Here is a 17,602-nt window from a genome sequence, read left to right on the forward strand (position 1 = left end):
GATGATTATATAGTTTCGAACATAATATTTATATCTGCATATCTGCCGAAAAGAAAACAATAATCGAAATAACTTATTGCTAAATTATGTATCGTATAGATCGATGTGATAAAAAAGGATATATCGTACATAAGAACCACATTGTTGTGTTTGTACACAATTTTTATTATGTCTACATATTTTCTAACAGACTTAACTTTCTCATCTCAAAATACGAATATTTTAAATAAATGTACAAATAAAACGCAAGTCAAAAATTGAGCTCGGCATCCGAATATAAATAAATGATAGAATGCACATCATCATTGCACCACCCAATTTTCTAATTATGCTGTTTCTAAATAATTTGCCGTGTGCGTGGGCTCGCAATACTTTTCGTCAAATCGAGGACAGATTCGTATCTAATAAGATTTGTCATCGGAATAAGAAAAGCGAAACCTGTCGCCGACATGTCGTGTCGTGTCATAATTTATTTATTAATTTTTTTCGTTACACAAATCAAGATCCATAAATGAATAAAACGAACTTTTCAAGTAATTTGATGTATTACAGTTATCATAACGAAGTTCGGATTCAAAGGACGTTCGAATTAGATACGATCTGATTGTAATTTACAGAAAAAGATGTACATGTATAAATGCACATTACAGCCCTGTATATGCATATAGGATTCTCACTTGCTATCTTCTATATTTATGTACGAAGTACAAAAATATATGAGATCAACTAAAGTTCAACTCTCTGTTAGCGTGATAATTCGACGAGATCAACAGAGAATCAACCATGTTTCATTTCACGATGCCAACAGAGAGTCGAAGGAGTCGAAAAATTGGGATACATAAAAAGGTGATAAAAAAACGGAATCTGTACAAAAAAGATCCTAGCGATAACAGAGAGTACCATTTCTTACATAACTATGGGACGCGATCTGGTGTTCGCGTAAATTATTTTCTCGACTCTTTATGTTCCGAGTTCCGAGCATTAAAATAAATATGATTAAGTAGAATAAGTGGAGCAAAGTCTTGATCACAATAGAGCTTTGATGTAAAGACGTCGTTTAATATTACATGTACGTCTTTAAAGTAGATATCAAATTTTGTGATGTTTTTTAAACGTATCTTTGCCCCAATGCAATCCTACACATGTTTCACATGTTCATAAGGCACCTGAATTATATATAATTCAACAATGTCCTGTGCGATAAAAGATTATTACATATGTTTACTTAATATTATTAGACATGTTTTGATATATCGTATGTATACATACATACATATACGAAACATGGCAACTATTCGACTCGATGGATACAGTATAATTCATGAACCGTCATGCTCACAGTCTTTGTTTCATTCTTAATACAAGATTGGTATAAAAAACGATATAAAATCTAATATATACTACTAATGCATAACCATCTGATACAAAAAGTACTAAACTTATGAATATTATTCATTCGAATAATATTCCTGGCCATATTACATTCTTAATTATGTACATACGATCACAATTGACTTCAAATATTTCTATACATATTTATAATACATTTTTCACAATTGACATGAACGTTATGTTTATTTCTTTTAAAATTATATATCAAGCAGTTATAGGCGTTAACAGAATCGCGGTAATTTTGATTATATATACGTAAAAATAAAGCGAACTGAGATATAAAGATAGAACATTTTTTTTTTTAATTTTTGCCATTTTATAATTTTTTTGTGAGGGAAATTTATTTAAATATTATCATATATTATATCATTGCACGTTATCATGCGTCTTAAAACGATTATTACTTGTTCGATATCCATATGTGCAAGGATTATTAAAATTTCTGTTAAAATCAGCGATAAAATATTTACATAATTTTCTCCCACGATAAGTATAATTAAAAGAACATATGTAAATAATATATGTATAAAATCGTTCCAATTTCGAAAAATGTATTAGTAATCACAATATTGGATTAAACTTTTGATTAACATTTTCCGAGATATAAACGCGTTCAGTAGAAAAGCTAAAAATGCTATAGCTTATAAATGTTCTATTATACAAGAGCATAGAAATGTATCTGTAACGTATGTACATTTTTGGCAGCTTAAAATATTTATGTAGGATTTATGAATGGCACAAATACAGTCTGTGATACAAGAATGCACGAGCGCTTCAAGTCAGTCTACATTGTTAACAATTATTGCCGGGTTTTTTTCTGTATCTTCAGTAGTGATTTCAGAAGAGGAACAGTAACGGTTTTACATACAGTCATGTGTTACTATAAAGTTTATTGTAAAATAAACTTTATATTAAATAATAGCATGTGTGGAGAGACTATACTTAATGATCTTTCAAACGAGAAGAGAAGCTTCAAGGCAATAAAAAATTCAAGATTATAATATGAATAGTCGCTCGTACAATCTTGCACGACAGATTACATATGTATACGATCTTGCTATTTTTTATAATATATTGTAGCTTTATACTGTTGTTCGTCTATGTATATGTAGTAAAAAATGTTACTTTAAAAATTGTCAGAGAAATGTATTTAAAAATCAGCTTTACGTAAGCATTGGAGTTAACCTCTTGTTAAATGCAAATGGCAGTAAAAGACATTGCTATAAATAGATGTATACTTTTTATCAACATTAGTTAGAGCACATGTGGCAATAACTATAAAACATGTCTCTTAATATATACACTTCATTAAAATGACACATTGATACGTGTATTTTAATGGAATTCGTGTAATTGTATCTCATCGTACCATTTTATATCAAACCTATAAAATTGTCTGTCGATGGAAACGAAGATTTTTATGTTATGGACAAACAGTACAGCATCAATACATAATTTTTTCTTTCAATTTTCTATAACAACATGATCAGGCTAAATTGCCACATTGCATTGCAATATGGCAATTTAAATTCATTTTATAATCAATCTGTATCTGAGATAGACTGATTATGATCAATCAGTTTAAATGTATTAACAGATCCGTACATGTCAACCATAACAAATTTACTGAAATCTGGAGAGATACATACTTTAGCATCTCGGCTTGGTGGTAATTCGACAATCGATAGTAATTCTGGCATTTTAGGATCTCTGCCTATTTTGCTCATCCAATATTCCATTCTCCTCGTACTATAGTACTCGTCAATGGTACTCGTACCAGCTGCACTCGATGTCGCATCGTCTTGTAGATTAGATACACCAGTATTTATGCTTTGGCTGTTAGATATTTGTGAATTCAAAAATGCATTCGTATTGAATGAGGGAGTGCTTGCACTGTGCCTGATGCCCATCCGACTTCTTTTCATATTCATTTGGCTTCTTCTCATGTTGTTCTTTGCTTGATCAACGTTCCACCATACTAATTCATCGTTTGTCAATGATAATAAAATCGGAACCTTTATGCCAGCTGGAGCCCAATACAATTGTGTAATGGGATTAGTGTGGAAAGATAAATGACAATAAATCTCCGTCGGCTTTTGAATATCGATAATCTGAAAATAAAAAGCAAACGATATTAAACTCATACTGTATAATGCACAAATTAATTGATCGTAAAACAGACTTACAGAAATTTGTCCTGATTCAAAGCCAACAGCGACATATTGTTCATTTTTTGAAATATCACAACAAGTCACCTTCTGTGCGAAACTATGCTTAAAGCAGGGCTGTTCTTTAATGTGTACATACATCAACCGTGCTGTCACGTATTCGTGGATAATACATAATAATGTTAAATGACGCGATTCATTCAAAATCGCCAAGTAATTTTGATTGTAACTTAAACAGCTGAATGAAATACATGAAGACGGATAAGACAAATCTATTTGGCTCTTTAATTGCCAAGGTATATCAATATACCATATCGTTATTATGCCTTTCTTCGTTACTGTTATAACATAGTTGTCGTTTATTTTGTGAATGTCATTGATAGGTTCTGCTTTAGTATCAATTCCAAATATCGGTCCACAATGTCGCCATACCTGTTGATAAAAACATTTGAATTTGTTTAGTATTTAGTATTTACAAATTTAGATAGATACTGGCGATACAAGAGATCTGTAGTGCATTCTCTTTGATACTCTCAGAAATTGAAGTTTCTATTGTTTATAAGTATATAAACGCGGCAAGATGCAGCGTGATGCTTGCTGGTTAATTAGCTCAGTGATAAAACAGTTATTTGTGAAACGAAAGGTTACAATCTGTACGAAATTCTTTCTTGTTCAAGTCACCTCGTATAAGAAATTTAAGTGGAACAATATTGTTTCTATAAAGAAACCAAAGACAAATTCCATGATAATTGGAATAGTGTTCTACATCTTATAATGACAATTAAAATAAAAAAGGTATATATGTACATGAAATTCTGTATTTATAATAGCAGAAAGAAAAGGAATAATAAAAATTAAACAAAAAATTTAATATACACACCTTCAATGCATACTCCTCCTCTTTGCACAATACCGTATTACAGCAACGCAGATTAATAATTTTCACGAACTGGATTGGCCTTTCTAACGTTGCGACCAGCATAGTTATTCCAGTTATTATATTTAATAATTGAATGCAGTTGTCTGTAACATACAGTGCCTGTTTTCCATCGGCAGACAATTGCAGGCTTGATATTCTGCCTTCTATATATGCAGATTCCTGTATTATATCTTCTCCACGTGACACTATAATTTTCTTCGAAGGGCTCTCTTTGACTACAATGTCCATGTTGTCATAAGATTCGACAACTGCATCAAATAAGCACTTCCTAGTTTGATAATAGAGAAAGATTGTCATACGGTTTAATTAAAAGTTTAAAATATAAATATATAAAGTAGTTGTAAATAATCTTCAATATTAAATCACCTCGGTAATTCATCTGATTCTTGTACCGGGAATTTCCACTTGTATAACACTCTATTTCCGTTCCCACATATCTAAAATTACCACATAGCAAAAAATTTTTTAATTTCAAAGATTTTGAATTTGATTAATTATAATGGAATTAGTATAAGAGTGATACGTACTATATGATAGCCTTCGTCTTTTAACCAGTAAGAATCCAAAGATATAACGCGACTTTTGTAAGTCGCGATCGGTTGATATCCAGAATAGGTATTCCATACGTTGATAAAACCCGCAGAGTCAGCCAGTATTATGTATTCACCATCATATGTAATAGTTGCGCTTACATAAGTTACTGTATCATTATCGACAAACCCTCTTGTCTGTTTGTTAAAGCTATGCACGCAATCCTCACCCCACCACCATTTTACGTACATAGCTTCTTTTTTGGTGACAACCATCAAGGAATTGTCACGGTTGGGTATATGATGAAAGAAGATAACTTCTTCAGCTGCAGATTTTAACCGCAGATTATAACAGGCAAGATATCGATAAGTAGTATAGTCATTCCCGTAGCTTGAATACAGAACAAAAGCACCCTTTGGCTCATCCATTATATGTAATAAGGAACCCTGCGCCGTAAAAGCTATTTTCGGTATGTACTGACTGTAACAAACGTATGCCATGTTACTTATTTGTACACGCGTTGTCTCTGTATCAATTTGTCTATGCATATATAATTGTACTTACTATTTTGAATCTCTTAAGGTAAACACTACTTTTCCATATCGGTCCCATATCTTAAAAAAAGAAAAAAAGACATTATGCACACTTGAATAATAAATACATTATACATTATATCAAAATTTTTATTTTCTAATAATATAGCAATAAATAAAAAGCATTTTGTTTCATAAAAATATCATAACAAATTAAAATTAGATACCTGAATCGTTGCTTTGTCAGTGCATGCAGCGATGTATTTGTCCTCGTGACCAAATGCCATATCCAGTATAATCTCATTTTCCACCAAGAATTCTGTTAAGCTATCATCCTGATCATTCACATTTGTAAAAAAGCCAGACCAGGAACTTTGTTTTTGTCTTGGGCTATCAACGTGCGTGTAATGCTGATCAAATATTTCATCGTTGTCATTCGACAGAGAGAATAACTTTATTATACCAGCACTGCTTAACGATAAGAAACAATCACCAGCCGTCGACACAATAACTTTTTTAATAGAATAGCCCTCTCTATGACCGTTAAAAACTTTTTGTTGCTTGCTTTCAGAATTCCACAGAATTATTTTACCCGATGTATTTCCCGTCAAAATTAATTCAGGATCGTCTGTGAAAGATGATGTGCAAATGCCAGTTGATATTTCTTCAGTCATCGACATATTAGCATATTGGGGACTTTTCTTGTGAGATAAGTACAAGTAATTTTGTCTTGTCATAGCTAGATTTTTTGCAGTTTGAGCGACGTAGCCTTCATATGGATGATCCATCGCGATTTGAATGATATCCAAACATTTTTTACGTTTATGTTCTACTATAACACTTGCTTGCTCTTGAAGAAATCTTTCTATATCAGCGACCTTTTCTACATAGTCTTCTTGCTTGTCGGATGACGTAATGTATTTTTTATACTTTCTCAGATCTAGCAATAGATCATTCAAACCAGCACATATTAATTTAGCTTGAATGAAATCAAAATTTAAGTAAAGGGGCTGAAATTCTTCAAGCAATTTTGCTTGCTCCAAATGGTAGCCAATATACGAGTAAATATAATTATCATTCGGCAATTTTGAAAAATCATTGTTGCAATATGTGCGGTATTTTTCAATAATAGACTTATGCATCTGTGTCAATTCGTCAGGAGTTTGTTTCTTTCTGAGATGGTATAGCAGTAAATCATGCACGCCATAAATATAAGTTTTTAAATCATTATTCCATTTTTTGGCTGCAAGTGATTTATGGCACAAATCCAACATTAGTTCTTCAACTTGGAATATGTCTTGTTCCCAAAAAATTTCTAGAGTCTAAAACAAATTAAATTGATATATAAAATCAAAGATATGTATGAGAGGTAGACATCAAAATTTAACAATAAATTTTTAATATATATACCTTCGGAGTTATGTTAACATCTTCGCAAAAAATAGCTAAGCTCTCGTAACGTTTTTTCAAATCTGGTTTTAATTGCTCAATACATATATCAAAAATAGTTTCTTGTTTTTGTAAAAATTCTCTCATTACTCTGTAACACATGATACAATAACAGCAATATTTTAATATAATCAATGCATTATCTTAAGAAATTATATATACATACTTGTTTGTTGCATCTTTTTTCCTTAATGATCTCAAGTAATATCTCCATCTATCAGGATGTTCTTTCATGTGGTGTTTAAATTCTTCAAATTGTGCAGCAAACATAGCTATGAGTAATGGCATTCCTTTACATTCTTCATGTATTTTTTTTGCTTCTATAGGCAATTCGTTCACATCCATTTCCAACACTTTGGCAAATAAGCCTAATGTCTCTGCTTCTGTAAATCCGTCGTTCATCTGAAAGTGACACATTATTTTTCATTATAATAATGTAATAAATACATTTATATATTTCAATATATAATAAATACAAATATAATAAAAAATATCACACCTTTATTATCTTAGGTCTTTTCTTTTGTAGAACATCAATGTCGGCAGTGAGAACTAGAGTTTTACATTTGAAATCAAAAGTGATAATAATCTTTTCATCATAAACATCATCTAAGATCAATAAAGCGTTGCAATTTTCTTGTTTATTAAAATAATGTTTCAAATAATGGATCAAAGAATCTTTCTCCAGTGGAGTAAATAATTCTGGTTGGATTTCTAAATTTCTCACGTTATGATAGAGTGAGTTTAATTGAATTAATATTTCTTCATCGATTAAACGATCACATGTAAATTTTATCCAGTAGACTTGATTCTAAAACAAGAAAAATAGTTTTATGCAAAATGTAATATATTAATATTATATACTATATGTCTAAAGTAATATTAATAAAAAAATATCATACGGAAAATAAATCTTTCACTAATTTTGCATCCTTGAGAGCACTGGCAACCAGACATGATTTTCCAAATCCTTTCATGCCATGTAACGCAATGTATGCTGTGGGAATTAACTGCTGTAAAGCTATCTTTAACTGCTCAACCTGCAAACACAATGCATTATATAATAAACAGTCTTCATTTTATATATCAGATCATTTATTATGATGCAATACAATGGCGAATTTTGGCACTTCAATATCGCTTAAACATGATTCGAGGATTTCTAATATTGAGGCTCTAAGTGCGTGTCTATAGTGCGCCTAATGAAAAATCCGCCACTAGTGCATTACGTACAAAAATGTATAATGAAACATATAATGAAAAACACTGAAAAAGTCTAATGCAAACTTACGCGATATATGTTTCCATACGTATGCACATAAAGAGGAACAGTTAAATTAAATAAGAATTAAATAGCCTATTACAACGAATTATATCTAAATACACGGGATTAAATATGTTACTGGAAATTTTTAAGAATAAAAGCTGATTTTATCGTCTATTAAAAAAATATTATTAAAGATTATATCAAATTTATATAGCAATACAAGTATATTGCAATATGCATTACAGAAGTAAATGAAATGTCAGATAATCAATAGTTTACAGTTCATAATTTTATCTTATCATTGACGGTACGACCACAATCGAGAGATAAAGTCAGAATGACTCATACATCTTAACACATCGTATGTATATATATTACAATATAGATAATTATACCTTTTCTTCTCGAGTAACTGTCAATGGAGAAAGGGGTGGAATGTTAGGAGGTCCAGCATAATAATCTATCTCTCCATTGGTTTCTATCTCATAATTGCCTAACAATTTATCTATTTCATCGCTAAGCCATTCGTAGTGATGTTTTAAGGATTGATGAAAGACATCAAAAGCACGTGGGCCACATCTTAAAAATGTTAACACAAACACTTAATGAAATCGATTTACCGTGTAAGATGCATCGTTAACTAAGAATGCAAATTATAAAAATGATAACTAGTGAGATATAATTACTATTATTATTAGTAAGTGCGATAACATTAAAATAAAAAAAATGTGAAATTTTGCATAATATACGTGCGAATATAACAACAAATACATACATAAATATACATACCTTGGTAGTATATCTAACAACCAGCCTGCTCTCGCTTCTTTAGTGGCTCCAGAATAAATTTGTTTTATATCCTCTTGTCGTAAGATATATTCATTTCTTAAAGGCTGTATGATGTCGTTATCTATATCTAAATCATCAATTATGTTCTCCCTCAAACGAGTGAGGATGTCTCTATGTGATTTTTCCATTTTTATAATCAAAATTCACAATGCAAAATACCGTGATTGGAAGTTACTACAAATTTCAGTGCAGTTCTGAAATAAATAATTATCTCTATTATTTTAATAAGCATCAGATAATTTCAATACTTAAGAATTAACTGCAATAATGCAATGTTATTTGTAATTGCGATAATGTAATTTAATCTTTCAGAACTAAAAAAAGTCAACATCATTAAATTAAGAATAAAATAATACATTATATATATTTTTTTTGCTAATTAATTTACTACTTTTCAATATTACAAAATTATATAAGATTTGTTTTAGCAATAATAACAATAATATATAACATTTGACAATAATCGATATTGTGATATTTTCATATAAATTTTTGCGTCACTCCCATCATATTATTCCCTTTATTCCTTTTTTTCTGCATCTTCAACACACTACGATCTCTTCATTTCATTAAGAAAAAAATCTCATACAAATTTTTATTTCTATTATACAGATAAATAACATAAATTGACAGTTAATTCTTCTAGCATGTTTATGATCGTATATGCAAATGCTGCCTACACAGATTAGACACAATTCTTTTATGTAAGCGAATATTCGTTGGGAAACGAGCGCGTTTCTTCATCGAGATATAAACAAATATTTATAAAAACTATTCGTAAAAAATATACAATTTAATAAAATAATTGAATTGTGTGTGTGTGTGTGTGTGTGTGTGTGTGTGTGTGTGTGTGTGTGTGTGTGTGTGTGTGTGTGTACATCTCAAAATCAGACATAAATGTTAATTTCGATTTTTACAAATATATAATTCCTTTACAAAGATAAAATAAAATAAAAATCAGAAGAACATTACTGACATCCAATTACAACAAGAGATGTTTGAAAGAAATATGTATGCGTGTACATTATTTAAATAACATTTAAAATGGAAAGATTATAATCAAAACTATTTACACACAGTTCAATAGGCAAACATTTGCGTCACAAACAAAAGATGTATAGTACACCAGTTATTGGGAGCTTTCCCTGCTTTCCAGTAAGCGACACAAGTCGACACAAACGTCGTTCTATGGGTGCATTCTGTTTCACACGTAATACATAATTTGCATAATGCATCATTTATTCTTGTTGTTCACCAAATGTTAATTAAAGGAGGATAAATGATGCATTATGCGCATCATGCGTGAAACGGAATGCACCCAATCTTTCTTTTTTGGCAATAAGCAACAAAAACAAAACGACACTTGTGTCGACTTGTGTCGCTCGCTGGAAAGCCCCCATTTTATCTTAACTTACGAGAAAATACGCATCACTGTCTCGCATCAGTCGTGAAGGTTTGACAGAACAGAATATTCATGAATCATGCGTACACGATACGATCTTTAACCTCATTTCGGGCATGGCACTGATAAAATTTTTATCTCTTTATATCTTTTTTTTTCTATATTAACGTGCATCTCGAGGCTGTACAACCGGAAAAGAAGATGATCGGAAAGAAGATTAATCGAAAAACAAGTTTAAGAATAAATCGAAAAATGTTACCGTTTAGCTTCTTCGTTTTTGAGAGAAATGGAAAATTAACAAACTAACAATTAACAGACAATTAACAACGCATTTATATTTTTGTTAAGCTTCTACGTATTTTGCGTTATACATCCTCTATTAAAAAAGATGAATCTTGGATATTTTTTTTGTAAATTTTCTCGAGAAACTTAAATTACTTTAAAATTGTTAATTTTATATCAAACGTTCCAGTTCTTTATTTATGTATTAGTTACCGCCGTTGGGGCGAATTCAACGATGTATATTGCGAGAGCGTAATTTAAAGCTTAAAATATAAACATGTTATTAATTACCCGCTTCTCACTTTCTTTTCGTTTATATCACGATTTCCTACGTATATTCTGTAAATCGGAAGGTAGAAACGGCTATGAGAAAACTGGAAATAGCGGCAACAAAAATACTAGCGAACAAACTCGAAAAATTCCTCGAAGTCGCGACTATGTTGAATAATATTGTGGTTATCGCGGACGCGACGGAAGCGAGTCAATGCTCTCGAATATCTCACAGCGATTCGATCGACGATCGAAGGACACACGATGGATTTTCGACTTGATCGCGATCAATAAGAAAAAAAATTCTTCTCCGAATTTTCCACGCATGTGCGTCATTATTCTCAAAATAATATACGCGCTTTTTTTCTTCTCTTTTGCTTAAGAATTATTTTCGTATACTTTCGTTGGATATCGCGACGCAACACTACTCTCCTCTCATCTTACCTTTTTTTCCTTCTTTTCCTCACGTGTTGCCTTCCAGTATCGCCATTTTAATATTCTTGGCCGATGGTATTCGTCATCCTCTTTAGAGAGCCAGATCTGTGTCGACCTCTTTCTTCCCGACCATCCTTCCCTCCGCAAACCAACGCTACCGCTCCGTTTTCGTCACCCCCGTCGAGGTGTACGCTTCACACGCTAATCGTTCGGATATAATGACTGATCTTTTGTAGGAGAAAACGCTCTTTGTTCGAAGAATCTGAGTAATCTTCTGCCGTGACGACGGCACGACCGGCACACTGCACGGCTGACGAGCGACTGAGAGTTGAGAGTGAGAAACGGGGAAACAGGTACCCGCGACTCGCGACACTCGCGTCAGTGCCGTCGGCCGTCGGCCGTCACGCCGTCAGTGACGTCAGTCGCTTCGCGTGCTGGAGTTAGAAGCGACGTTGCCGATATTGTTCATTGTTCCGACGCTATTGTCAAATCCCGCGAGACCATTGGCTAGCACGAATCGCATGGCACGGTGCGCGATGCGCGTGACCACTGTCACTAGTGTCACTGTCCTGCCGCCGTTTCTATCGTTTCCGGAGGGAACGATGCGACACAAAGGCGCGTAATGACTGCGACATTGCTGTTAGAAAGTTTCCGAGGGACGGGCGATAAAAACGTATTCGCAGGACGATCTTGCCCGTCTGATTTGCAAGGTTACATTCATGCGCCTCGCACTCGTAAACCGCGACGTATCCATGTATCCTCGAGAAGCTGCGAACCACTACAACAATACAATCAGCCAGTCATGGTAACATGGCGGCTGACGGGCGCGGGCGCGGGGCGGTGGTAGGAGAAAGGCAGTGCTGCACCCCGCTACACTATAAGCCCCGTTACAGAATTGAACGAGTTGATCAAATCTTAACAAAAATAAGGAAAATTAAAGTAGCTAAAGATAGCAGGAAGATCAGTCGTTCAAATATAACATATTTCCAAATATGATGATTTTTTTTATTAAAACAAATATGCTGTGCACGTGACATGCTGTAAAAATTAAACATGAGCGTTATGTAAAGGTAGAAAACCTTTAATATTGTTTTACTGATAATTTTATTCTGAATAATCCTACATCAATTTCCTAATAGACCTAATAAATATTTTTGTAACAAAATTTAAACTCAGATTATGGCATATTAGGAAATTCGAAGGCATACTCCGATATGGTCTAGTGGCTAGGATACCTGGCTCTCACCCAGGAGGCTCGGGTTCGATTCCCGGTATCGGAATTTATTTTTTGTCTTTATTTTTATATATGTATAATTGTTAATAAGTTTTTGAACGTCAAATAATTTGACGCTTTCGTAAAATGTAATATAAAAATTTATAAAGCGATAAAAAAATTATAACGCGACTGACAAAAATATATCCTGCGATGGCCGGGAATCGAACCCGGATCAACTGCTTGGAAGGCAACTATGCTGACCATTACACCACCATCGCAGATGTGAGTGAGCGCATTCGGTATCGAGTTACTTGCTTCAATGTGGCAAAGAAATAAATTGAAGTAAAAGAAAAAAAATTTCTGCCACGATCAAGAATGAAAATTAACTACTTACTCGGAAAAAATGAACGGTGACCATTGTTGCATGACGGCGAATAAAATGTTAACGCTATTGTCAATAATACGGCAGTGCAATGGCAGTCAATACGTTATATCCTTTTAGCGCTCTGAATATAAATTTATGCAAAATAAAAATGAAAAAAGAAACCCCTGCGATGGCCGGGAATCGAACCCGGATCAACTGCTTGGAAGGCAACTATGCTAACCATTACACCACCATCGCAGCTGGAAATGCAGCTCTGCGTGAGTGTATGTACACGTTGTCGAAGAAAGGCATTAGTAATTTACACGTTATCGTTAAACAAGTTTAGTAACAGGTGTAGTGTTAACGTCCTAAAACTGGCTAAAACGCATTATTTACACACGAAGAGATTTTGATTTATCTCCAAAGAAATCTTGAAATCTTGATCTCGTCAAAGAATTTTTATAATTTTATTTTAAGTTGGTATTGCAATCATAACAACTTAGCGCTTTCACGTTTCTCTAAAACTATAGATTTATAATTTTGCATTGCCTTTGTCAATGGCTGCAAAGTAATAACAAGTATAACAACTGATGTTATAAAACCGGATTTAAGCGTTTATACATTTTATGTTAATAGTCATATATAACGATTGATGTTATTAAACCTTATTAATGGTAACGTGTAGACGTAATCTATAACAATGAGATATGGTTATAATGAGTCTATTAATAACGTTGGAGGGTAGAAATGAGATCGAGTCGTGCATATCCGGTATGTTATCATAATCCGCCACGGCATGTCATATCAAAATATTAGAACGAGGGGGTTCAGGTTCAGGGAAGAAGTGCGGTTTTTGAGTGAAATATTTAGACGAGGAATTAAGAGGGATAGAGAGAGGAGGGAAGAAGCGCGTCGTTGCCACATCCCGTGTCGCAACGTGTGCAAACGTGTGCAAACGTGTTCAAGGTCGCACTTCAACGATGCTGATCTGCGACGCAGTTTCCGAACAAAATGGCGGGAAACGTCTTTCGACCGATTGCAGCTTGGCGCATTCGACGCTTGCCTTTATGCGTTTATGGGCCGCTATTTCCAATGTCTGTTAACTTCTAACCGACCGTTAATTTTTCAGAATAGCCAATAATGGAGTTGGCTATATTTCGATAGAACAGTCGGTTAGAAGTTAACAGACGTTGGAAATAGTGGCCCATAAACGCATAGCGAGATTGTACACTGGCTGTCAACGATTCATTTTCTAAGATAAGGGGGCAACATAAAAGTTCTAGTGACCTTAATAGAAGTATATCAATAGCATGTTTAGGCTTTTATGTTCTCTCTCCAGGTAGCAGAGTGACGTCGAATGACGTATTAATTCCGTATCTCAATGACGTCTCTAACGTTATTAAGACGTTTTTAGACGTCATCTTGCTATCTGGGCCTTATCTCAGAAAACATATTATTGTCGATGTAGAAGTATCTCTTACGTTAACAGGCAAATTCTTGATGTATTCCTTGTAATCGTCTAACCATTCGTTGAAAGTTTCCTCTGTCATTACACCTTTCACAAAAGATGTGTATATTTTGTACGGAATGTGGTAACAAAAATTTATCGAAATTCTGTTTTCTTCTAACTTCTCGTCCTAATACTTTAATCGAATATGATATGATGTAACACTGGATATGGCAATGATCCGATCTCGTGCATTTCTTTCCTTCCCCCCCTTCATTGCAAAGCAGCTTAAAAGAAGATATATTTTCCAACGCTCTCATTCGTCGAACCGACCCCCCCTCGCAGCATCCTCTATCCCCATCACCTTTTCACCGACGGCGAGGCCTCTCTCTCTTCTCCAAACCCCCTGTTCTATCTCCTATAGCATTTCTCCCGCAATTCCCCCTCTCATCCCAATCCTCCGCCCAACATTGTGATTGTGAGTGACGTAATCGCTATAATTAGCCACTGGTATGCTTTCTTTTCGGACGATATAACAAAAAGTTTTATTCTTTGTAATTAAACTTCTTGCACTTTTCGTTCCTTCTTTTTACTCTCTAAATTTTTTCGAGTGAAATATCACTCTAATCGAGTGAAAATTCACTTAAGCAAAGAGTGAAAATGGAACATATCTTATCGAGTGAATATTGACTCGGTATGTTGAGTGAATTAGATCACTCGTGCGCTCGAGCGAAATATGACTCGTGTATTTGAGTGAACTTGCACTCCATTGCAGAGTGCCTTCTTCAGGTCTAATTTTGGTGTTCGCTTGTTCTTAGAGTGAAATTTTGCTCTTATTCGAGTGTGCAACATCGAGTGATTTTTTACAGTAATTCACTCCCTCACTAGAGTGAAGCAAACCCAGCAAACATGTAACGTACAGGTTAATTGTAATTTCATACTCAATAGTATAAATGCAATATAACACATGTATTGCATTGAGTAGGAAATTACAACTATAACCTGTACGTTACATGTTGCGTTATGCATTGTATTTGCTAAGAAAGCTAGAAAAAATTATCTAAAAATTTGTTTCCTAAAAAAATAAGCAGAAAAGCATTATAAAAAAATTTTAATGTAATCAAATTTAGATAAATGACATAGCACTTTGAACTAAAATAAAGAGATACGGTAGTGTTTTGCGCCAAGTACGCGCGGAGCGAGACGCACCATGATTCTTATTTACTGGGAGAAAGGACAGACAAGGCTAGTTACAAATTACATCCACTTGACTTTCGGGTTTATTAATTTGCAATTAAAGTACAACTACAACGCACAGTGATGACGCCAGACCGCGAGTTCGTTGGTGCCGATCGCCGCAAATCTGAGATCACCAGAGAAGGTTAAGAACGAGCACAGGTACCATTTCACAGGCCCTGGACAGACCCGCCACGTAGTCGTCACCAAGTAATGCCGTCGTCATATTGCAATTTGTACATTCTCCTTATCATCCGTCGTATATTACCCGCCGTATTACTTGTACTGACAATATGTATTAATTCATGGATTCCAATTCTGAATCAGAGCTGAAAAGACAAAGTAAAAAGAGATTTAGTATTTTTTTAAAATGAAAAATTAGGTACATGAATAATTAAAGCAATTATGGAAGCTTACTCAGACATGGTCTGTGCTGATTCTGACTGAATTTCTACTGCACTCAAAATACAATTTAGACTGTCACAGCAGCTCTTGGGGGTATTAAATCCATTGTAGACAATAGATTCAAAAAAGTTGTAGAAGTTTAGAAGAGCGGCTGCATAATGTACGTCAAACATGTAATGTAATTTAAAGAGCCTGTCAAAGGCACGCAGAGGATTGTTTCCTACAGGAAACAAATGATTTTCAATTTGGATAAAAAATGGGCCTTTCCTTTGGTCCATGTTTGTGCAACATAATAGAAATGGCTGCTTGTGCAAAGAGCTTCTCTCAGAGATTTTAGAATTTATATCTTCATTTGCCTGCAAAAACAAGAGATATTCAGAGATAAACAATAAACATGCAATTTTAATCTGTTTGCTAAGATTTACTTACACCTATGAACTGCAAGAGACTTGGATGTGGAACTGAGTTGATACGAGCCACCTGGCCACCACTTTGCTTTCTCTTGGCTTTGTTCTGAAAAAAAGTAATTAAGAATATATAATAAAGTATAAAAAATTTTCAGGAAATTTAAATTAGAAAGAAAAAAATTATACATACCTGTGCTTTTGTAACATTCGAATGGTTCGGAGGAGGCAGCAACTCAGGTAAAACCACAATTGCTTTTAAATTAACTGGAAACAAAAAAAATTCTCATTAATTAAATTTAAAAAAAGTGTATGATAGAAAATTCTTTGCACTCACTACTCACTGTCAAAATCAGTTAATTTCTCTAGCAAATGAGGTGCTACATTTTTGCAATGTGCAATAATACGTGGGGCGAAATGGGTGGGAAATCTTGCCAACAGTACGTCGTGCCCTTCAAAATGTCTCTAAATTCATTATCAATCTGCAACCACCATAATTTTCAAGACAATTATATAGAAATGAAAAATAAAAGACAATAATTGAGAACTTTGAAGACAATTGAAAAGAATTTGTTATACCATTTCACCCTCATAACGCTCGCGTAAACGTAGTAGTATATAGCTCATTATGTATTTAATATTACTAACGTTTTTTTTTTATTATCTTTTAGCAACATAACCAAATCAACGCTCTGAAATAACAGATACAATGTAGTGAGGTTATACTTACTTCAGGAAACATGTTCACTTTTAGCACAATTCAATCCAATATAGCAAATAAAATCCAGGCACTAATATCCACAATCCGAAATATGGCAGACAAACACGTAAGCGCCCGGCACTTCTCCCTCCAACAAAGCAACCATCAACTGCCATCAACCATCAACGACATCAACATAAGTGAAAGTGGCGTCATAACCTACATAGTCAAACTGACGTCTGCACTCTGCACACGTCCTAAATACTGAATGTAGGAATACAACTCGCCCACGAATGTTATAAAGTAAACTTC

The 17,602-nt window shown here is 33.7% G+C and overlaps 2 protein-coding genes and 3 non-coding genes across 11 annotated transcripts; 1 reads left to right on the top strand and 4 right to left on the bottom strand.

Annotated features, from left to right (window-relative positions):
• Window positions 1–492: 492 nt before the first annotated feature.
• LOC143906135 (uncharacterized) lies at window positions 493–14,598 on the bottom strand. Of its 7 annotated transcripts, none has more exons than XM_077421951.1 (15): window positions 14,580–14,598; window positions 11,528–12,296; window positions 9,070–9,323; window positions 8,676–8,859; window positions 7,916–8,053; window positions 7,513–7,824; window positions 7,180–7,415; window positions 6,975–7,104; window positions 5,792–6,886; window positions 5,596–5,645; window positions 5,028–5,511; window positions 4,867–4,937; window positions 4,441–4,768; window positions 3,579–3,992; window positions 493–3,503 (listed from the first exon to the last, which is right to left on the bottom strand). In XM_077421951.1, the coding sequence occupies exons 3-15, from the start codon at window positions 9,255–9,257 to the stop codon at window positions 2,934–2,936; spliced, it is 4,200 nt and encodes a 1,399-aa protein (XP_077278077.1). In that variant the 5' UTR covers window positions 9,258–9,323; window positions 11,528–12,296; window positions 14,580–14,598; the 3' UTR covers window positions 493–2,933. The 7 variants fall into 7 exon arrangements, with proteins under 7 accessions (XP_077278077.1, XP_077278078.1, XP_077278079.1 ...); XM_077421952.1 differs by lacking the exon at window positions 14,580–14,598 and adding an exon at window positions 10,545–10,712 and having other exon boundaries at window positions 11,528–12,362; XM_077421953.1 differs by lacking the exon at window positions 14,580–14,598 and having other exon boundaries at window positions 7,916–8,044; window positions 11,528–12,363.
• Window positions 12,727–12,798, top strand: Trnae-cuc (transfer RNA glutamic acid (anticodon CUC)). Its single transcript has one exon. It is a non-coding gene; the product is annotated as a tRNA-Glu (tRNA).
• Window positions 12,941–13,012, bottom strand: Trnag-ucc (transfer RNA glycine (anticodon UCC)). Its single transcript has one exon. It is a non-coding gene; the product is annotated as a tRNA-Gly (tRNA).
• Trnag-ucc (transfer RNA glycine (anticodon UCC)) lies at window positions 13,285–13,356 on the bottom strand. Its single transcript has one exon. It is a non-coding gene; the product is annotated as a tRNA-Gly (tRNA).
• Window positions 14,599–15,131: 533 nt separating the features above from the next.
• LOC143906108 (uncharacterized) lies at window positions 15,132–17,332 on the bottom strand. The gene is made up of 6 exons (XM_077421909.1): window positions 17,321–17,332; window positions 16,935–17,055; window positions 16,784–16,857; window positions 16,616–16,699; window positions 16,199–16,542; window positions 15,132–16,110 (listed from the first exon to the last, which is right to left on the bottom strand). Exons 1-6 carry the CDS (start codon window positions 17,330–17,332, stop codon window positions 16,080–16,082), a joined length of 666 nt encoding a protein of 221 aa, XP_077278035.1. The 3' UTR covers window positions 15,132–16,079.
• Between the last annotated feature and the right edge of the window lie 270 nt (window positions 17,333–17,602).

This window comes from Temnothorax americanus, unplaced genomic scaffold (genome assembly GCF_048541705.1).
Source record: "Temnothorax americanus isolate GAGA-0224 unplaced genomic scaffold, ASM4854170v1 Scaffold7, whole genome shotgun sequence".
Lineage (NCBI taxonomy): Eukaryota > Metazoa > Arthropoda > Insecta > Hymenoptera > Formicidae > Temnothorax > Temnothorax americanus.

Bases quoted from the DNA above. Each gene is read 5' to 3' on its own strand.
- LOC143906135 (XM_077421951.1), bottom strand. From the start codon at position 9,257: ATGGAAAAATCACATAGAGACATCCTCACTCGTTTGAGGGAGAACATA. The intron at 7,105-7,179 runs GTATGTATATAT...CATGTGTTACAG, and splicing joins AAAAAAGATGCAACAAACAA to AGTAATGAGAGAATTTTTAC. The intron at 5,646-5,791 runs GTATCTAATTTT...TCTTTTTTTAAG, and splicing joins CTGACAAAGCAACGATTCAG to ATATGGGACCGATATGGAAA.
- LOC143906108 (XM_077421909.1), bottom strand. The intron at 16,543-16,615 runs GTAAGTAAATCT...TTGTTTTTGCAG, and splicing joins GTCTCTTGCAGTTCATAGGT to GCAAATGAAGATATAAATTC. The intron at 16,111-16,198 runs GTAAGCTTCCAT...TTGTCTTTTCAG, and splicing joins TCAGCACAGACCATGTCTGA to CTCTGATTCAGAATTGGAAT.